Source organism: Poecilia formosa, unplaced genomic scaffold (genome assembly GCF_000485575.1).
Source record: "Poecilia formosa unplaced genomic scaffold, Poecilia_formosa-5.1.2 Scaffold104, whole genome shotgun sequence".
Lineage (NCBI taxonomy): Eukaryota > Metazoa > Chordata > Actinopteri > Cyprinodontiformes > Poeciliidae > Poecilia > Poecilia formosa.
Genome location: NW_006800043.1, coordinates 1,832,607 through 1,854,400, shown reverse-complemented (window position 1 = coordinate 1,854,400; position 21,794 = coordinate 1,832,607). Strand labels below are relative to the sequence as shown.

Sequence of the window (21,794 nt, the reverse complement as noted above, 5' to 3'; positions counted from 1 at the left end):
CAAAAAGAAGAGGGAAAAAAAAAAGAAATAATAGCAGAAAAGCGAATCAAACTCGATATTCTTTGAACCCTCCATTACTGAGACTAAAACATTTTTACTGTATGCTATTATTTATTTATTTTTCAGACATCTATTATCTTTTTTTTTTTATTTCATTTTATACAATAAAAATATTTCTTGTACGCTTCCTCAAATGATTTACTCTCCAGTGTCACATGACCAAGGAACCGGCATCAAATTGTAATTTCCCCGGAACTTACCCATGCGACTTGGAGGCGCACCGGCTCCGAGCAGCAGAAACATCGCACTATGGCCTCTCTCTAAGCCTTGCGTACGAGAGAGTACAAATCTAACCGGCAATCCGTCACCATCGACGCCTTGATCATGGACCTCCAGTCCAGAGGCTTATTTGGGAGTTATCGCAATTATCAATAGCACTCCCGAAGAGCGATATTATTATATATTTTTTAAACCACTGTCACTTTTGAACATCCTGGGATTTAAACCGAAGTGACATCAGTAGCACTCACCCCATCTGCCGGTTAGCCAACTAGTTCGCTAAAGTCAATAGCCAAGAAGGGCTTCACTCGTCTGTTGCAGGAAGGACAAGCAAACAAACTTTCACCAACAGAAGACTGACCAGAGGCTGATACCCCAAGTTCCCAATTTACAACCCTGACACTGTTGGTACCTGGTAAGAATTAGGCCGGTTAGCCTTGTTGATGCTAGCTTTACGTTCACTCTAGCTAGGTATTAGTTTTGTCAAAGGCATGCAGGTTGAGCAGGCCCGGCCGGCTGTCAGCACATTTGCTTGGGTAGCAAGCAGATGAATGCTGCTTTATTTCAGAGAAAAACTTTTGCAGTCAGTTCAGTTTAACATTTATTAATTGAGTGCTTATACTTTGAGCTGCTGTTCGCGGTGTTTGACTAAAGTTATCTTGAGGTTCGCTGAAATGACAGTTGGTGGCTAATCTTCACCGGTTATTTTCATCAGTTACTTCTTACCTCGTTTTAGTGTTAACCCTGTTATATCATGTGTGCAGACAGCGCCTTTGTTGCAAAGCTTTGTTTTATACGAAGTTACCAGTGAAATTATTATCTGCTAAGGACATGGTTGAATGATAGATTGGATGGGTTCATTTGATCGTGTGGCTTTTTGGGCCTGTTTAATTTGCTCATCTCACTCTCAGCGCTAAACGGCTAGCTGACGTTCACCAACAATAGCTCCACAGTAACCAGAACGTGTCAGCCACTTTACTCGGGAACACTTTGTTTCCTCGTTCTCGCGTTTTCCGACAAAACGTGTCGCCCATTATTAGTACGTACCAAATTGAACACCATGTACTCCGGGGTTAAATGCGGACTGAGCCACGTAGCGTAACTACAGAAAATGTCTGTGGTAGCGGGACACGTAACGTTAGCACGCAGGCTGGTAGCTACGATTTACGAGCGCCTGCCACGCTAGCGGGTCGGTAAAATTCATGTTAACCCACATTTTTGCTAAGACATAATAATCTTTTCGTTGAACACCCGTCATCTTTAATGAGGGTTCGCACGCCGGCTATCCGTCACTGCACGCTTCACAACCATATGGTAGAGTTGTGGCTTAAACCCCTAAAGCATGGCACTAGCTAGCAGCTAACGACGGTTCCTGTGTCAGAATGTCATGCCTGTTCGAAACATCAGTTTTTCCACTGCAGTTCCTTCATGTTGTTGTTATGTACGATCTTTAAAATGTTAATAAGCTTTTCTTTTGTGTTTAATTGAAAATTCATCGACCTTAACATAAACTCACGGTACTTGTACAGCTTATTTGCCCACATGGACCTAGCACAACACTGTTAACACAGCAAATGCCCTTTGACCTGAGGTATCCATTTTCTTAAACATACTGGAATTTGTCTTTAGCTGCTAGCTAAAGACAAATTTGCCTGACAGCTACTCTGTCAGCCAAATATGTCTTTAAACCAGTAGAACCAGCAATTAGTAGCTTCCCCGTTTGCCATTGTATGCCCCTTGTCTTTTGTAAAGATTTGGATGGACAAAACCTAAATTGTACTTATATTAATGTTTCTTTGACTTTAACTGGTGTTTATGCTTAATGCTTTGGATACACAATATGCACGTGTGGGAGGTGGTGGTCATGGTTTTATCTTGGGCAAAGCCCACAGACCACACCCTCTTTGCTTAGTGGTGGTGCCACACTAGAGATGTGTCCATACAGTGGTGTTCTTACCCATTATTGCTGCAAATATAATTGGGCAACATGTTGCACCCATGCCTCGAATTATTCAGTTATAGGCAGTTTATTTTTGTAATAACTGTGATTTAATTGGAAACCTTTTTAAACACATTATTTAGATGTTGAAATACTTGTCCTTTTTTTTATCTTTTTTTTCTCTCTCAAAGGCTGGCAACACACAGCCACCCTAATGCAGACGAATAAAAGAACGTGAAATGAACAAACCACCACAACCTATAACGGGACCCACCTCTGTCCCAAATCCCTCCCCGTCTCCTGGATTAACCCAGGTGAGGCCTACCTTCTGGGTGGAATGTATTGATTGAGTAAATTGGAGTTCTGTAATAAAGTTATTCTGTTTTTTGTTTTTTGGTTTTTTTTCCTCCAGGCTGCATACGGCCCCGGACAACCACCTTCTCTTGTTTTTGCCACCCCTCCACCTCCACAAATGAACTCCGCACAGCAGCCGAGACAGGTATTTCTTCATGTTGGTTGGGTTTTGGGATTTGATGTGCTGCGCCGGAAGTCTTTCCCGCTCTTTCACCTGGACTTCTGACATGGCTTCTTTTGCTGCATTGCTTTGGCTTAGTGTTTGTCTGCCTTCAACGTCTGTTGTGACCTCTTTACTCTTTTCTGCTGTCCTCCCAGTTTGCTACAGGGCCTCGTACTTTACACCAACAGGTACTAACTCTCCTCACTTTGTCCATATATATCCTTTCTTGGCCTTTAGTGTAATGCATGTTCTCACGACCACATTTTTAGAAATTACACCCAAAAATCGTCTTTAGTTTCTTTCTTTTTTTCTTAGGCTGACACTTCATTCTTGAGATGCATTTCTTCACACCACAGTTGATATTTTTTTCCAGTAGGGTAACACAGTGTTTAAAAAGTAGACCCATTAATTATTTTATTCAGTATCCATAAAACTTTTTTTTTTGTCAACTTCCTCTGTCCATTAAATTCTCCTAAAACTAGCTAAACTTTAGGTCAATTAGATTTACCAAAAAAAAATTTCAATTTGCTAGATGGCAGAATGAGCATCTTTTTTTTAAGGCAGTTTTTATGACGATGTCTTTGCTAGAATTGGCAAAGAATAAAATAAAAAAAATTTTAATCCACGGATTTTATATTGTCTTCATCAGTTTGATATCGACATGAGTTTTTGTTACATTTCCGAAATATGCAGGATAAAAATATTATTGGATTCCACTTTAACTGTTTGTAGATTGAGGGAAAAATATCCCTTACGGTATAATGGCTTATATTTTTTCCCATTATCTCAAATCGGGTTCACCTGATCTCGGTAATTGTGATTTCCTTCTTTACCTTCCAGTTTCATTTATTGACTTGTCATCCTGGTGTCTTCTCAAGGGGAGTTAGTTAGTATATCTTTCTTTAAAACACTGCAAGCAAACCACAAGATCAGTGCATCTTTGCCTGGATGATTAGTCATAATTTCATCTCACTGTGAGCGTTTAATATTTCATGTATCTGCCAGGAATAGTAAAATAAGCTAAATTCACGGCTCATGGCGCATAGATCATCACTCGAAGCGACTGCTGGCATTTCTGTATTTCTGCTTATGTACAATCTGAGTGGATTTGTTTTAGACTTTTTATTTTTTTGGAAATATTTATCATCCTTTCATAATAGAAGAATTAGCTCTGCAGGAGGATTTTATTAATTTTCTGTTCATTTTTACAGATAAATGTGTACAAATCACTTAAAATCAAACCAACCTGGGAGTCAACCTTTTGATATTTATATAATAACCTACTTTTAGTGCATGCAATTAAACAGTGTCAGGTTTTTGGTTATTCATTCTACTGCGACAGAAGACCCCAGCCAGGAAGTTTCTGGCTGACTGTCTGGTAATGTCAAACATTCGTCTTTTATTAAGTAAAGTTACTGCTTTGCTATCCCAGTTCATGCTGTCTCTGTCATGACTCCTCTGTGCTTGTCTTTCCAACATATTAAAGCTGCTCTGGTAGCCAAGTTTAATACTTGTTGGATCATTCGTTAGAATTAGAGCTGCAAATATACCTGGAATGATTAGAATGGGGGGTGAGGGGCAAAAAATGCCTGAGGAAAAATCCTAGACCTCGATTCTTCGTTTATTTCACACAGCTTCACATTGTTCAACCACATATTTCTCCGCACACAGTCTGTGATGGGTTTTTGTTTTTGCACATCGCCCGTCTGTTTAGGTTAAGTGGTGATCGAGAAAGTCGGGAGATGATGAGCAGAAAAAACCAGGAAAAAAAGACCCCAGACCGTTAGGAACTATTGTCCATTTTAAAAGTTAACTTGGCGTAACTGCGCAATGTCGACCTGCAACTTCGCATAAGGATAAGATCAACTTTATCGTCCTAAAGGGAGTATGTCGTGGGTGCAGACAGATTGCAGGGGGTGGAGGAAACATTTAAAGAAAATAACGAGTCTCCATGATTCAGAGGTAAATTGTGGAGCTGCGCGCTGCCTGTGGTTTGCTCTGCGTGAGAAATGCAGAACAAACAAATGGGTTTTAGGGTGCAACAGAGCTGGTGACTCAGTCGGCGTAGAAGCCCCTAAACGGCTTGCCTCGCACGCATAATCTGAAGTCGCAGGCAGATAGATCACACACAGTGATAGACAAACAGGAGGCCAGATGTAATGAGCTGTAACAATGCGCTCCACAGTTGGATTAACCTGGCTCTGAGCATCTGCACAGATTTTCAACAACCTTAGAGAGGTAAATATGTTGCACTGTAATGAGGCTGAGATAGTCTTAAAAGAAATTTCAGAAATACCTACTAGTAGGAGCTCAAGTGTTGCTGTTTTGCTGTCAAGGAAATATTTAACAAAAAGATAAGTTTGGAATCGACATTGAGAACACTGTTGCAAATGAAACCACAAAGATAAAAAGGCTGGTAAAAAAACAAAAAAACACATTTTGAAACATTAATTACTTGCTGTAATTTCACACCAGTTTCTGCAAACACCTTAAAAATTATTTATGCACCTTGATATTGGACCTTTTCACAGAGTTGCATGTTCATCTGTCACCATGGTCTTGGGACACACTGCTTCCTGTCACAGCCTTCACTTTTTTTTTTTTTTTTTTTTCTTGGGACACACTGCTTCCTGTCACAGCCTTCACTTTTTTTTTTTTTTTTTTAATGTTTTTGCAGTATCAACCTTCCTCATTGTCTCTAGTCTTCATTTTCTCCTTAATCTCACTCCCTCTCTTGCTCTCTGCTCACGTGTTGTGCGGCTGAAGGGTGGATACAGAGCATTGCAGGTAACCGCTTTTCTCTTCCCCCCTCCTCTCCTAACTTCGATAACCCGACAGGGAAACAAGACTGAATAAGCAGTGTAGATTCCATATTGAAGCTCTCGGCTTGATGCAGAAATTAGCAGGTGCTGTGAGTGCGTTGCTTCCCCTATATATGCAATAGGACCAATGCACCAACCAAAACGTTCTCACCATATGTGAATAAATGGGCTATAGCCATAGCATAATTGGGGAGATTTTTGACATTTTTCTCAATTCTCTTGCTTTATTTCTAACGTTTTCTAATTTCCGTCTTTACTCCAGGCTTACTATCAGAGTCGACCCACTATGGCCGCCAGCGCTCCTAGGGTGCAGACAAGCAGCGGCCCTCGACCTGTTGCACCTGCGCATGTGTACCCTACCAGCTCCCAGATGATGATGATCCCCCAGCAGCAGATTCCTTTCGGTGGCTCTCCTCAGGGCTATTTTATCCCATCTGGACAGGTTGGTTAAATCGAGTTAATTATCAGCTGGGTTTTGGTTTGGGACCGGCTTTGACTGTCCTTTTAAAGTCATCTTTAATCGCGTACGCCCACTCTGCTGTATGAAAATTAGATATTCTATCTACAGATTTAAAAAAAAAAAAAAAAGTTAATATTAAAACTAATTTTAACTGTGCTAAAAATGTAAGATATTTATAATCTAGCATCTAAAACTAAAGGAAACAATTAAACATGCTGTAAAATAAACTACTAATATAGATTCGAATAGCAAATCAATATGTGACAATATCATAAGAGTTCAAATTTGAATGGGGCATCTCGATTTTGAACACGATTTTGTTGAATTAAAGTTTTGCAGACGTGGTTTTGAATTGTTAAATCTTTATGCTGTGAGAATCGTATTTGCATGCAGTTTCCACCACGGGACCTTCTGGTGGGTTCTCTTTGGTTCAGCTGCTACCCGTTGTAATGTTCCGAAACAGTTCCAACATTGCCATTTACTAACACACAAAGTGTCTTTGAGTGTCTGAAAAAGATTTATAACATTTCATCTGTTGTTGTTATACAGTTTGTTTCTGAGGATGCGGCTTTTTACCGGTTCTCAATGTTGTTTCTGCAGTACCGTACTCCATACATGCCTCCTACACAACAGTATCCTGTGACCAGCGGCACAGGTTTCTATCCTGGGACTAGTCCTGCAGAATACTCTGCTTACGGTATGGATTTTTACCCTGACACCAACAACAACAACCAAGCACAGCCTTCAGTTTTACCATTGAAGAAGATGACTGTTACTAAATCCCCCCCAAATTATCCTCAATATATAGATTATAATTTCTACCCTTTGTCTGGAAATTGTCACTGCTTTTGTTATGGTTTTGCTTGGTTGTTTTTTGTTTGTTTGTTTTTTGTTGTTTTTTTTTTTATTTCTGGTGCTTCTCTGTGTTACAATACTGCTGTAAGTGTCATAGTGCCAGTTGCACGTGGTCTAGCTTGATTCTGCTTTGGTCCGTTTTCTCTATCTGCAGTCACCTGACACTTCCTTGTAGGTCCCATGAAATGACTTTAAAGCTCATGTTTCAGATGAGTCTGCATACCCTCAGATGGTTAATTGGCATCTAATGCTGCAAGGGACCAAATCTGAATAATACTCAAATTTGGTTGGACGATTAACTCAACTTTTCTTAGGTGCTAAATTTTCAAACCATCATCTAAATATAGCAGACCTTCAAGTAATTGTGTATTGCAGCATGCATTTTCAAAAATATTTTATGTAAATATTTTACACGATACATAATGGCATAAATATGCTTGGGATAGTGTGAGATTTGGATTCTACTTTAACTGCATAATGGTTTTAACACAAAGGTTTGAAACTAAAATGTTTAACATTCAAACGGCCCGGTCTCGGGACGTTTGAGGCGTGCGTTCTCTCCCCTCCCTCCCTCTTTCCTGGCTATTCACCGTTCAGTAAAGGTCAGCCTGAAAAATAAAAAATGATCACCCAAAATAAGAAATAAATCTGCCATCACTTTGACTAGATTCACTCAAACTAATATGTTGCAGATCAGTCAATAATATCTTTTTGTTTGGCTGTTTCTGCCTCGTCATTATACATGAAGGGAATGCAAGCAGAAAAGAAGACAACTGGGTGGTCTGGACACGCTACAGTAAAACTTTGAAACTGTTCTTAAAGTATTCTTCATACTTATTCAACTAATAGCTTTTATTTCCCATTGTGTCAAAATTCTCCAGCCACGTTGTCAATCATTTCCAAAAGTAAATCGTACGTTTCCTATGAGCGGGAAGGATCAAACTGTTGGTCATTTCCTGGGACCTTCTTAACACCCTGCTTCCTCTGGATCCTCTCATTAACTCATACTGCATCTGTCTCTTCCTGCCCTCTCTCCTCCTCTCCTCTCCTCCTCCTCCTCCTGGCCCCTCACTCCCCTTTCCCTTTTCCTTGCTGCGTTGGTTCAGAGCCCTCTCTTGCTGCGAGGGAGAGGCGGGGTGGTGGGGGGAGAGGGGGCGGGCGAGAGAACGGCCGTCTCTCTCTCCACGGTGCTCCTCTCACCTCCCAGCGTTACCCCGGTGAGTAGTGTGCGCGCGCTTGTGGTCAGCGAGCTTCAGTGGCAGTAATCTGTGGCACTTCCTGTCTCTAATTACGTTCCTACATGTTTTCTTTTTAGAGTCGCTACTGTTTCAAAACAAATGCCAGGTCCTAAAAAAAAAGGGCCATTGAGGTGTAATGCATGTGTATTATTTGTTAGTAGTAGTAGAAAATGTATTAAAAGAGTTGAGCGTAAAACTAGAGAGAAGCTCCACTTTGAAATCTCCTTGCCAACCAAACTGTGCATCTGTTTCTCCGAGCAGCGGGAGCGTACTACCCTGCTCAGCCGCAGTACTCTGCGTCAGTCCAGCCAGCGCCGGTGATGATCAACCCACAACAACCAGCTCCGCCTCCCCAGCAAGCACCCACACAGCCGCAAGCCCCGCCAAAGAGGGAACGCAAGCAGGTAGCGTCTCCCAACAAAAGGCCAGCACAAATTCTGAGGATAACAAAGTGAATGGAGAGAAAATGTATTGTTCCGTCTACGTGGAACTTTCTCTCTTTACCTGAAAATGACGGTGGTGCTGTGTTGTGTGGCAACAATTGCGCAAAAGAGACTGGATCATTACCCTCTGCCAGCATATGTTAGGAAGTAACATTACCGATTTTCTTCCTGCCAGATAACAATACGAGACCCCAACCAAGGTGGGCGTGACATTACAAAGGAGATCATGTCGGGTGGAAGATCTACCACAGCAGCAACCCCCCCACAGGTCAGTCATCCATTTAGAAAGTCAACTCTGTGTTATAGGAGCATTATAAAGCTCTTGACACCCCACAGAGAATTTAGTTATTAGGCAGTGATGACATCACTAATAACACTCACCTAAATCAGTTATAGCATGTCTCCTTCATAAGAGACCAGCAGATCTTGGTCACATGTACTGTCTGTCTTTTATCACAGACATATTTTCTTTATTTTTACATTTCATATTCACTTTCATAATAATTTCCAGTTTTACTTTGGTGCACCATGTTTAACATCCATTAGCGTTTATCTGGGACCCACACCCTAATTAGAAGAATGAAAGTTGTTGGTAAAATACATAAAATATGAGCTTAGCTCATCTTTAAAATTGTCACGTTTTCAAATTTTTCCAGTTTCCAGCACAGCAGTCATGAGTCTCATTTGCAGTGGCTATAACTGGTTTACAGCTTTAAAGATAAGTGGATCGTGGCAGTTGCTAAAGAACCAATCAGACCCTGTTAAATGTGTAAGTGGTCAATTGACATGACGCCGACCCCTCCCCCCCAATGGGGGAGGTTTGCTGACGTAGAGCAATCCTCCCCCAATCATTTCAAGGCACTTGTCAGGAACTGACCAATCAGCGTTCCAAGTACAGTTGAATGAAACTGATGGATGGAAACTACTACGTTAGACAGCGCCACAAAGATAACTTGTAGTAAACATCCCAGCTTTTGTCATAACGACACTTACTGATGGCTCCGTGCTAATGACTCACGACTCCTTACAAACGACTCAGGCTCTGTGCTAACGACTGACAGCTGACGGCTAAGCGTCAAATAAACACAACTCAGTTAAATTAAAACAACAATGCTAAACATCTAATCATTTCCAGATCAGTAAGTGAAGGTAGTTAAGTTAAGTAGTTAAGTAGTTAAGTAGTAAGTAGTTAAGGTAGCTATATCAGCATTTAAACACCATTTCATGCTGCTGTTTATTTCTAAGCATTTTCCTGAAGGCAGATTTTCACGAGCCGGTATTATTTAAGTCATTACTCACCCATTTTCTACGTGCAGCTTGTGTCCCTCAGCGTTCACACTCGCGTCCAACCAGACTTTGTGTCCCTCATTTTTTCTCTTGGGCTTCATCGTTGATTTCTCCTTTATTTCCCGCTAATAACCTTATAGAGCTGACGTAGGACTAGTTGGAGAATTTTCTTGCTGGCCGTCTTTGCCTCAGTGTTGGTTTATAAGGCCAAAATGACTCAAAAAAAATGTCTTGGGTAACACATTGAGGTCCGTTACGTCTGCCATAAAAACAGTTGGCTTGACGGAGGACAGCTCCATTTCCGCAAGGGGACGGAGCCGGCATCGTGTCAATTCTCAACATTAATTAGTTTATCTCCACTCTGCATTGTGACATATTGAGAAACTATGTTGCTTAGTTTATAGAGTGTCTCTTGACGATGCTCCTTTCGATCAGATAATGAGTTTTGGGATTATTTTTTGATTTAGCTCTTGAGCGTTATGATACTGAAAGTGTGCAATAGAAAGTGATTTAATCTACATTAGCAGGTCTGAAGAGTTCGCATTCACACAAGTTGAAAGATTTTTTTTTATTCATAGATTAAAAAAAACAATAAAAATTGTCACTGTAAATTAACTGGATTATCTTACGCATTGCTTTAAAAACCTGTTTGTCTCTGATCGTAGGCATCTGTAGCAGAAGTAAGTATTGCCCAGACCAATGGTGAAGTCGGACAGACTGTTACTGTAGTGACAAGAAGAGGTGAGGAAACATTCGAGTTTGATTAGCAAACAAATGCTAATCTGTCAGCCTGTCGACACACTTTATTTTTTTAAAATTTTCTAATTTTCACACTCGACAGATGAGCCGGCGGAGTCTTCTCCCTCCCCTGAAAGTCCTCCACCTGCTGCTCCGGCAAACACGGATCCTGTGGTGGAGGCCAAACAGGAAGTAAACAGACAACTTACGCCGCCTGTTGAATTAGCAACTCAATCTGTGGCCGCTGCGGCCGCAGCAGAGAGACTTTCCCCGTCGCTAAAGGAGCGGCAGTCTCCGCCTTCTCTCCCATCAGCAGCAGCAGGTATCAGCAGTGTTGCTGAAGCAGAAACGACGGTCAGCTCGAAAGCCGCCGACACAGTGGATGCTCCGGTCAGACCTTCTGCATCACCGGTAGCACAAGAGACGCCCGTGAAAACAGAGGAGCCGCAGGCTGCTCCGTCTGCAGAGAAAGAGGTGAAGCCAGAAGGAGCTCAACTGGAAAAAGAGGAACCGACAGCTAGCGCCAAGTCAGAACCCCCTGTTGAAGTTGCAGTCACCCCTGTGGAGACTGTGAAAGAGGACGCTGCTGCAAAACCGTCAAGCGACGTCTCTCGGCCCCTCGCTGTACCAGAACCTGCTGCTTCACAGGCCGAGGATGCGGACCAGAGCTCAGAACCAGAACTGGTTGCGGTTCGGCCAGCAGAGTCTCTTCTTCCCAACGGCCTTCCTCAGGAGACTGAAGAACTCTCTGAAGATGTCCCGGTGTCCGACGCTACACCCCAGGACAAACCCGACCCTTCTCAATCTCAGGAATCAGTGACACCAGCACAGAAAGAAGAAGAAGAAGAGGAGGAGGAGACAAAGGAGGAAGAGCAGCTGCAGAAGAAAACTGAAGATGCTCCTCTTGCCTCTGCCAGCTGCCCAGAGGAAACTACTATGCAAGGTGAGATTGATGTGATTCTCACTTGTTTCATCTTATTGTTGGTAGTAAAAGAAAAGACACTGACACCACACTGTTGTTTTCACCTTAATTATGATAATTATGAGATGCCCTAGAGCTGAGCAATGTGTCTTAAAAATAAAATCATATCTAGAACACAACAACAAAAGCAGTCAAATGGATCCACTGTCATGTACATCAAACCACTACTAGGATTGATTGAATAAATGGCGGCGTGATTGTTTGGCCATCTTCCAGGCAGATGATGGGATCGTTTTACTGGCGCCAGCAAGGATATGTATTTCCTTGGGTGTGAAATCTATCGATTTTTAAATTGCCATGACTGTCTTCCTTTACTGCCACTATGTGTTTTTATTACCGTTAAATACAGATTTAAACACAAACCAAAGATAAGAGTGTGGCATCTGCTCAGGCGGCTGAAGTTGGTTTGTTATAAGGGGAAGCTTTTGGCAGTGAAGACATGAATTATAATAAAATACAAATTTTTGTTTTAATTATACATCAGAACAGATCATGCTGACGTCCAATAAATGTGGAGGAAATTGAGAGGAAAAAGGTTATTGCATACAGAATAAACCAAACAGGTTATTTTTTTTTTATTTTATTTCTTCCGTTTTGTTCAATATCTTGTTCTCTGTCTGTAGCTGCTACGTCTGTGCCAAAGAAGAAGAAGAGCATGAAAGAGCTCAACAAAAAAGCCATTGGGGGCCTTCTGGATGCCTTCAAAGAGGTGAGACTCCCTTCAGCTGCTGTGTTACTGACGGTAACACAACTTTGAGAACAGGTCAGTCTTTATGGCTCTTTATCACTATTGCAAGCTGCTAACTTAAACATCATTATGTTTTAGCAGGAGCCGGATGCCAAGCCTGTTCCTGAACCCTCAGTAGTCCAGGTCAGCCCTCCAGCGACAGCCGAGCCTCCCGCTGAAGCGGTAGATGAGACCTGGGAGGAAAAAGAGGACAAGCAGAGTGCTGAACCGGACAAGCTCAAATCCACGCTCGAGCCAACTGAGCAGAAATACCAGTACAAAGAAGGTTAGTTAAGAGGACTAAAGGAAGCATTTTGTCAAAGTTATTTGGTTCACTAATTCATATAATGTTAAAATGATCATGGAGACTTGGATCATGTTTCCGAAAAGATTCAAACCGTTTTATAAAAAGAAATAGTTAAAAGATCTATGAAATTTTGATGAGATCTTGTAGTGATTTTCTTTCCCTTCCTTCCAAGCAGCACTTTTCCTACTCGCATTACTTACCCTTGTTATCCAGTTTAAACCTTTTAAGCGTTCACTTGAATCAAGTTTACTGACGCGTCCCAAATGTGTGCTACTCAGACCTGGGGGAGCCAATAAACCCAGAAGCAAAGAAGCGGTATGACAGAGAGTTTCTTCTGGGCTTCCAGTTTAGCAGCGCCAGTATGCACAAACCAGAGGGTCTGCCTGTCATCAGTGACGTTGTCCTAGACGAGGTATGTTGCTGCTTGTCTGGAGTCATGTCGTGGCTTTATACTAGGAAAAGGCTTTTATTGTGAAGGTTTTGGCTTTATTGCTGCTCTGAATATGTTCTTTCTTTTTTTTGAGTCTGTGTACACCAGTTGACAATTGACAATTAGTTAAACAATCACAATTAATTTGGTTATTTATTTCAACTGTAATCGGCGGACAATAAAGTCAGAAGAAATTTTAACAAGTGTAATTTTATTTTGAAGCAGCTATGCTACATCCTGTAGTTCCATCCTGTGAGCATGGAACCACAGTGCATGGAATGTGTTGATCCCTCTGCTTCGGGACTTTATCGTCTCTTCTTCTGATTTCAGAATAGTCAGAGGTGACTCATCTTTGCAGGTTTATGACCAGTATTTTACAGCCTACTTCACTTTGCCAGGTAAACAAGACTCCGCTGCGACCTGTTGATCCCAGTCGACTGATGAGCGTGGGTTCGGATTTCACTCCTACATATTTGGGGGGTCTCGGAGGCAAATCTGCAGGACGACCTCAGGTTATTTAAAATCACAGCTTCCTCCGTTCAGAATTACTACAACTTGACGTTGCATTTCAAAAAAACAAACGTACTTTTCTGTTTTGTGCTTTCAGCCCTCTGGGTCACATCGCTCCCAGCAGAGCTTGCGAAAAGAGCCCAAGAAGATCATCATCATCAATAGCAGGTCCCTCACGGACAGCGTGCAGCTCAACAAAGCTGCGAACGCCTGGAAGCCCTCGACCATAAAGCCCGAAGACGGCAACTCCGAAGAGGCCGACGCTGAGCAGGCGAAGACTCAGGAGCTGTTCAAGCGTTTGCGCAGCATCCTGAACAAGCTCACCCCGCAGAAGTTCCAGGAGCTGATGAAGCAGGTGATGGAGCTGAAAATAGACACAGAAGAAAGGCTGAAGGGAACCATCGACCTCATCTTCGAGAAGGCCATCTCGGAGCCCAACTTCTCCGTAGCCTACGCCAACATGTGCCGCTGCCTTATAGGGGTGAGTTTTGTGCTGTGCACGCCGTCACTGCTCTAATGATGACTCACTTTTTGTGCCACGTGTCTGGGCCACTGAATTGCTCATGATGGTGTTGAGGAACTGAAAGAGCAGAAATGATCTATTTTCGGTCTGTGCTTATCCCCCAAATTGCTGCTGATTTTAAATTGAGTCAACCTCTGGTTGGTTGTTGCCCCTCTCCAGCTGAAAGTGCCCACCCCGGATAAACCTGGAAACTTTGTGAACTTCCGCAAACTTCTCCTCAACCGCTGCCAGAAGGAGTTTGAAAAGGACCAGGACGATGATGAGTTTTTTGAGAAAAAGCAGAAAGAGATGGAAGCTTCCAAGAATGTATGTTCTTTTTATTTTTCTCCTTAATTTGTTTGCACAAAATCAATCTTGTGGCCACGAAAGCACAAACAAACCTTCTGCTTATTTCTCTGCAGGACGAGGAGCGTGAGCGTTTAAGGGTGGAACTGGAAGAGGCCCGAGACAAAGCTCGAAGGCGCTCGCTGGGCAACATAAAATTCATCGGCGAACTCTTCAAGCTGAAAATGCTGACGGAGGCCATCATGCACGACTGTGTGGTCAAACTACTGAAGAACCATGACGAAGAATCTCTGGAGTGTCTCTGCAGACTGCTGTCCACCATTGGCAAAGACCTGGACTTCGAGAAGGCCAAGGTTAGTTGGTTATCGACATGTACAGAAGGAAGTGGGTGACGTCAAATAGTCTTCTGTGATGACTGTTTCTTTGTGCCACGTGTCTGGGCCACTGATTATTTATGATGGCTTGAGGAACTGAGAAGACTTACAAAAGTATCTTTGGCACTGTACATGAACATACTATTTTACTTCCTGTATCATAACAAAGGCATATAAAAGCCATAAATGTTGTGTCTTTCTCAGCCTCGTATGGATCAGTATTTCAACCAGATGGACAAGATCATCAAAGAGAGGAAAACCTCGTCCAGAATCCGCTTCATGCTGCAAGATGTTTTGGACCTAAGAAGGGTAAATGATAACCGAAGTTGCAGTAAAGCGGCTCAAAAATAAGTGGTGGTGCTGATTATTTATTCATTTCTTTTCCTTTTGCGATTCCTAGAATAATTGGGTTCCTCGTAGGGGAGAACAGGGTCCCAAAACAATTGACCAAATTCATAAAGACGCAGAGATGGAGGAGCACCGGGAACAGATCAAAGTCCAGCAGCAGCTGCAGTCAAAGAAGGACAACCGGGGTCCGCACACGCCAGCGAGGGGCCGGGCGGCCCAGCCCCAAGACGAGGGCTGGAACATGGTGCCCATCTCCACCAAGAATCGACCCATCGACATCACCCGCCTTAGCAAGATCACAAAAGTAAAACCTCTAAAACCCCGAGCGTTACTCTCTGACGCGTTACGCATCGGAATGCTGCAGTTTTGTATAAATAAGTGTCGAGAAGCTTCTTTTCCTGACTGCGGCTCGGTTGTGTTCCTGCAGCCTGGGGCCCTGGACTTCAACAATCAGCGGCTGGCTCCGGATGGGAAAGGCATGTGGGGAAGCTGGGGAAAAGGCAGCAGCGGAGGAAGTGGAGCTAAACCAGCAAGTGGGGAGCAAGGTAAGCCTCTATAAGTATAGTATAAACTGTGTAAAGGTACTACTCAAATTAAATGCTCTACAAAAATTAAAATAATCACTTGACTTTCAATTTGTGTAATTGAAATAAGAGTGGTTTTATATTATGTTCGTTATTGAAATTGGGGGGTTTTTGTCAAATGTGTATTTTGCTCTCAGACCAGTCAGGTTCATAGGGTGTGATAGAAATTTCAAAACATAAAATGTTGGTTTATTTTTGTTTACTTTGTCCCTGCAATGTAGAGTACTATCACAAGACATTATTAATAATGGTAATAAATTATATCGTATAATAGTGAATTGAAATGCTCTTTAGTTCTTTTGTTTTGTTTCTATGTAAAAATGGTTGTGCTGGAAAAGTTGACAGACTAACCTTGAAAATGCTTGAAAAGAGCTAAAGTTTTACTGTGGGGAAAAATATATGAACCATGCTATAAGAAGCTTGGATTTGAGGCGATTTTTTATTTTTTTTTCCTTCAGATTTTGACCTTTTGATGTATGTTTTTCCTTTCCTTTATAGACTCTGGACGTCCAGCCACCAGCACTCTGAACCGATTCTCAGCACTGCAGCAATCCGGGGCGATGTCCTCATCAACAGACACCGATCGCAGAGTTCCTCAGAGGTAATTAGAAGCAGCGCAGTCGTATGTAAATTTGCCTCGCTGCCGTTTTCTTCTCAGCCAGTTTTCTGCTTCAGACAATTAGCCCTCAGAATAAATGCACAGTATTATTTAATCCTTTTAACACGCTGGAAATGTCTAAAGTATATTAATCCGTTCCTTCTAGGTCGAGCGGCAGTCGGGAACGTGGTGGTGACAGAGACCGGAATGACCATGACAGGGATCGCTACGACAGGTTTGCTCGCAGCGAGAGACAGGACGGGAACCAGTTCTCCAAGAGAAGTTTCAGCAGGGAATCACAGGAGCGTGGCGGAAGGGGCGGAGACAGCCGGGGCGCAGCAGAATCCGTGCGCCGCGTTGCCAGCATGACCGACAATCGGGACAGAGGAAGCAGAGACCGAGGCAGTCGGGACAGGGGGAGCAGGGACAGAGGAAACCGAGATCAAGGCAGTCGGGACAGAGGAAGCAGAGATCAAGGCGGTCGGGACCGAGGAAGCAGGGACCAACGCAGTCGGGACAGGGGAAGCCATGACAGAGGAAGCAGGAGCCAAAGTGGTCGGGACACTGGTCCGAGCAAAGACCTTCCAGGTATCCGGGGTTAAGGAACTAGGACGAGATTTAAAATGAACATTGGTAGTCGGTTTGACAAAAAAAAAAAAAAAAGTGAGCGTTAGCTTATTCTCACCTCTTGTTTTTTGTCTAGTTAAGCGGGAAAGTGTTCCTGCTTCTCTTCCCAAACCTGCCATGACAGAAGAGGAGTTGAGGAAAAAGACCAATGCCATTATAGAAGAATACCTCCACATCAACGACATAAAGGTACTAAACTGTTCCGTCAGGCGCACTTCTTATTAGTAGTGCTTCCATCTCTGATTTTCATCTTCTTCTTGCCCCGTAGGAGGCGCTGCAGTGTGTTGCAGAGTTAAATAGTGCCTCTCTGCTCTACGTGTTCGTGAGCTGTGGCCTCGAGTCGACACTTGAACGCAGCACCCTTGCCAGGGAGCGCATGGGTTTGTTGTTACACCGGCTTGTAGAGGCAGGGACGTTGCCCGTACAGCAGTACTATCAAGGGTAAGAAGAGGTCACTGAGGTCCTGTGTCGCAACAGGAACTTTTAGAGTTGAAGTAGAATTAGATATGTGAAAGTAAAGCGTTTCTGTTCTCTTCTAGGCTGCTGGAGATTCTGGAAGTGGCAGAGGACATGGCCATTGATATACCTCACATCTGGCTCTACCTGGCAGAACTCATTACTCCCATGCTCCATGACCGGGGCATCCCTATGGGACAGCTCTTTAGGTACGAATAATGCCAGCATTCACTTGCCATGGGGTGTCATATGTATCATATGCACCTACATTGTTTCTGTAGTTAATCAAAATTAAAACATTAAATGTCCAAGCTCTAATAAATACAGAATGTATCGAAGTCTTTCTTTCCAATGGCTTTATTTGGCTTGAGATGTAAGTGCAGTAGGACTATATTTATAAATACTAGCTATTGTCTGGTTGTTGCTTAGCATATTTTAACATAAATTATAGATTTCTAATTATAACCGAAAGACAATTAGATTTTAAGAATAATTTTCCACCTGGAATAAAACAGGATTAATCGAATGGAAATCTAGGTCACATCTTTCCAGCCAGAGGCCTCATCTTAAATCAAAATATGACATATTAAACTTTAGTTTTGTTCCCCTCCCGCTTGAGTTTCCTGCTGTTGCATTATTAACAAACACACAGAATAATTAAATATTGTTGCAGTCTACAAGCTTATGGAAGCTGAAATGTTGATACGTTGCATCTGTCTACAGGGAGATCTCGAAGCCTCTTGTGCCTCTGGGGAAGGCCGGCTTGCTGCTGGCACAGATTATCAAGTTGCTCTGCAAAGGAATGGTATGTACACAAGTCTTAAAAGCGGAAACTCGCAGTTAAACAGTCTGGCTTTGTAGACTTCAAATATTTCCAAACTCGACTAAAACATTTTTCAATTTGTTTTTCTCGCTAGACTCACGAGAAGGTTGGGTCTTTGTGGAGAGAAGCTGGACTAAATTGGAATGAGTTCTTGTCCAAGGATGAAGACGTCAACAAGTTTGTCACAGATCAGGTACACATGAGATTTTAGACATCTTATTATGGTAAGACAAGCCATATGTTGTCTGATTGTCCCAATACGTGTAAGTTTCTGTGTAGCCAAGTGTCTGCTACATCTTCCAGAGTGCTAATATCTTCTGTTTGTTCATTTACCATGAATGTAAACAAGCTAAGATGAAAACAACCAGCACCAAGTTGCTGATCATCGTCTTTCAGGCTTGTTTACACATGTCGTGCATTTCAGAAAGTGGAGTTTACCACAGGAGAAGAGACAGAGACGAAGGAAGCTGGAAGGAAACAGATCCTCAGTGGAGATGAAATCAGCAAAGAGCTGGACCGACTGCTTCAGGAGAAAGCCAACAACCAGCGAATCAGAGACTGGATTGAGGTGTGTGGTTTAGAATATAGCAGTAGTTCAGTAACTTAGGAGGGAAAATGTTTTTTATTAATATGTGTTAGTATAATACTTAAGGAAGATAAAGGCAAACAATGTTTTTCATTATGTAAAAATCGCAGCCACTGCTCCATCTCTGTCGTAGCTGTGGTAATTTTTTTCAATAATATATTTTGATTCTTCTTTAGGCCAACCTCGATGAGCAGCAGTGTGCTTCCAGCCAGTTTCTACGAGCATTGATGACATCGGTGTGCCAGTCCGCCATCATATGTAAGTGGATCTGACGCAAAAATTTGTCGTCATCACATCTAGACGTCTAAATGCACCGAGTTGCTGCCTTGCGATTGGCTGATTCGCACATATACCTAAAGGTGGCATTTAAGCATATTTCTCAGGCCACTATTGGCCTTTTTAGTGGAGACTCTAGAATGGCAGCAGTTGTGAGAAGCTACACGTTTGTGTTTGTTTTTTTGTTTTGTTTTTGTTTTATTGTTTTTTTTTTGTTTTTTGTTTTTTCTAACATCACATTTTAGGTGACAACCCGTACAAGGTGGATGAGAAGCAGATCAAAGAGAGAGCCAGTCTGCTGCAGAGATACCTCTGTGATGAGGAGAAAGCGCTTCAGGCCCTTTATGCCCTCCAGGCTCTCATGGTGCACATGGAGCAGCCTGCAAGTACGTTTTTATTTCATTTCTTTGAATTTGCAGTGAAGCGTCTTTAAGAGTCCAGACAATAAATATGGTGATTTAGGTTATTTTGACTGTTTAAAGTCGACATTCCGCAGAAAGACGAGCATATTTTCTCCATTTTTGTCTAACAATCAAAGTGAAAAAAGTAAGTGGCTGGTTACTCGTAACCTTTGCTTTGCAATCCACCTGCAGCAGTCTGCTGAGAAAGCTCTAACGGTTTTGCCACGTGAATGTTGACGCTGAGCTCTGCGCTCTGTTTCTTCAGGCCTCCTGCTGATGTTCTTCAACAATCTTTACGACGAGGACGTGATCGACGAGGAGGTCTTCTTCAAGTGGGAGTCCAGCAAAGATCCGGCAGAGCAAACAGGCAAAGGCGTAGCCTTGAAATCCGTCACCGGCTTCTTCACCTTCCTCCGCAACGCCGAAGAGGAGTCCGACAAGGACTGAGGAATCGAAATCCTGCTTTTCATCAAGACGTGGGGGCGGCGGGGAGGGTTCGGCAGGAAACTGCGACGAGTAGTAGACAATATATTTAGCCCAGAGTGGCAGACTCGAATCAATCCTCAATGAGGATAAATCTTTTATTTTTCTTTTTTTTTTTCTTTTCTTTTTTTTTTGTTTGAGAGATGAACTCAGAAAACAATCATTTCTCCCTTCCCTCCTCTCCTGCTTTACACAGCAAGTGTCCTCATGAAATAAACTTGAAAACACACTCAGCAGGACTGCTTGTTAATGACGTGTGAGAATCCACACATCACTACAAAACTGTTTTTTCTTTTTTTTTTCTCTCTCTCTCTCTCTCTCTCTCTTTTCTTGTTTTTTTTTTTGTCACAGTAACACAAACCAACTGGCTGCTTTTTCATTCTCCTAGACAATTATGCCTAAATATCCTCTGATCCTGCAGGAAGCAACCGCAGGGTGTGCGGTGCGGTGGGTTCCCTGACTCATGGACGGATCTAACTCGCAGGTCCTCTCTCTGTCCTTTACTGGAGTGTGCAGCATGACTGAAGTGTGCTTCGATTAAGATTTCGGTGGACAAAACGTTTGAGGACTTGGAACTGAATTAGACAGATGGGGGAGTTTTTAATGCAAAGGTTGTCTATTTTCCCTCTTCCTGTTTCCTATCATGAGCTTTCAGAGAACCGATGTCGACTTTGACTACAGGGCGTTGGTCTTAATACTTCCTCTAAGCCATCCTTTTCCCATCCCCGGTAGTGAACCACACTGACTGACTCTTCATCTTTACCTCTTCTGTACTTTAACCTGACACCTATCGACCCAATCACCGTTAGAAACTTGAAATCTACAGAAAAGAAAGAAAAAAAACAAAAAAAAACGACTTGATGAAATTAAATGTATACAAGGGGGAAGGGGAATAAAACTAAAATAAAATAAATAAATAAAAAAAACACACAGAAGTGATCCGAAAGCCTTTTCTACTTTAAGTGGAAACTCATTTCAGGACCTTTCTGTAAATATATAATGATGATGATGATGAACTTTTTTTTTTTTTTTTCCTGTTTTATTTTTGAGAACCTATGAATTTCTGATGTAATTGCAGTGTCTCCTTTTCCAGCAGAAACCACAGTTGTCCAGATGCAGAGAGGTGCTTTAGATAATTCAATGATTATTAGTTTTATTTGAATTTTGTAAATATTTTTGTTTTGCTTTCTTTATTTAAGAAATGATTGCTTCTTTTTGCATCGGAAACTGGAAAGATGAGGTGACAGAAACATTACAATAAATGACTTATTAAGTTGCTGTGCAGAGTTTGTCTTGAAATGCGTTGAATGTGTTGGAATGTTTACCGTTTGGGAGGATTGTGTGTTTGTTGTTTTTTTGTTTGTTTTTTTTTACCTGGTGACATTAAACTCTACAGAAGTGGGAAGCGGTGATCAGGTCTGCATCCTAAATCTGATGTGGCTGTGAAACCTGGATCACTTCTCCTGGGTCTGGTTAACTGCTCCTTTCATCTCCTCCAATAACATCTTTAAAAGTTCAAATTTTTAACTAAAATATTCATGATGCAGTCATGTTTTTGAATTACTGTTGCAATGTAGGGATTTATATAGTCTTATGGGTACAATTTATCACATTATTGGAAGTACTTACGAGAGCTGCTTCACGTTTGTTTAGCATCGACCTCACCAGCTATTGCCAACAGAGAACTAGTTGTCCACCCAAAGGTCCAATCCACGATTCTTCTACACTTCCTGTATTTTTTTTATTTTATTTTTTTCTAGTGGGGTGATCTCACTAGGACTAGTTTTCCGAATAATGTCCAGTAATTTGGATGTTAGTCTTGTTGGTCTTAAACCCAAGTGCAGACCTTGCTGTCAACTTGGCTTCACAAAGGCACTTATTGAAGTATCACTGGTA

General features: G+C 42.2%; 1 protein-coding gene across 11 annotated transcripts; it reads left to right on the top strand.

The window, feature by feature from the left end:
* Positions 1–252: 252 nt before the first annotated feature.
* Positions 253–21,176, top strand: eif4g1a (eukaryotic translation initiation factor 4 gamma, 1a). Of its 11 annotated transcripts, XM_016674939.1 has the most exons (34): positions 253–694; positions 2,410–2,532; positions 2,631–2,717; positions 2,891–2,923; positions 5,502–5,522; positions 5,820–5,999; positions 6,618–6,714; positions 7,979–8,089; positions 8,372–8,514; positions 8,729–8,821; positions 10,506–10,581; positions 10,682–11,521; positions 12,184–12,269; positions 12,387–12,573; positions 12,873–13,006; positions 13,423–13,536; positions 13,632–14,015; positions 14,217–14,363; positions 14,459–14,695; positions 14,921–15,025; positions 15,117–15,368; positions 15,492–15,609; positions 16,147–16,249; positions 16,413–16,693; positions 16,724–16,834; positions 16,950–17,062; positions 17,142–17,314; positions 17,413–17,538; positions 18,053–18,134; positions 18,247–18,345; positions 18,577–18,720; positions 18,915–18,996; positions 19,260–19,400; positions 19,681–21,176. In XM_016674939.1, exons 2-34 carry the CDS (start codon positions 2,458–2,460, stop codon positions 19,860–19,862), a joined length of 5,157 nt encoding a protein of 1,718 aa, XP_016530425.1. In that variant the 5' UTR covers positions 253–694; positions 2,410–2,457; the 3' UTR covers positions 19,863–21,176. The 11 variants fall into 11 exon arrangements, with proteins under 11 accessions (XP_016530425.1, XP_016530423.1, XP_016530422.1 ...); XM_016674937.1 differs by having other exon boundaries at positions 12,390–12,573; positions 16,413–16,834; XM_016674936.1 differs by having other exon boundaries at positions 16,413–16,834.
* Positions 21,177–21,794: the final 618 nt, after the last annotated feature.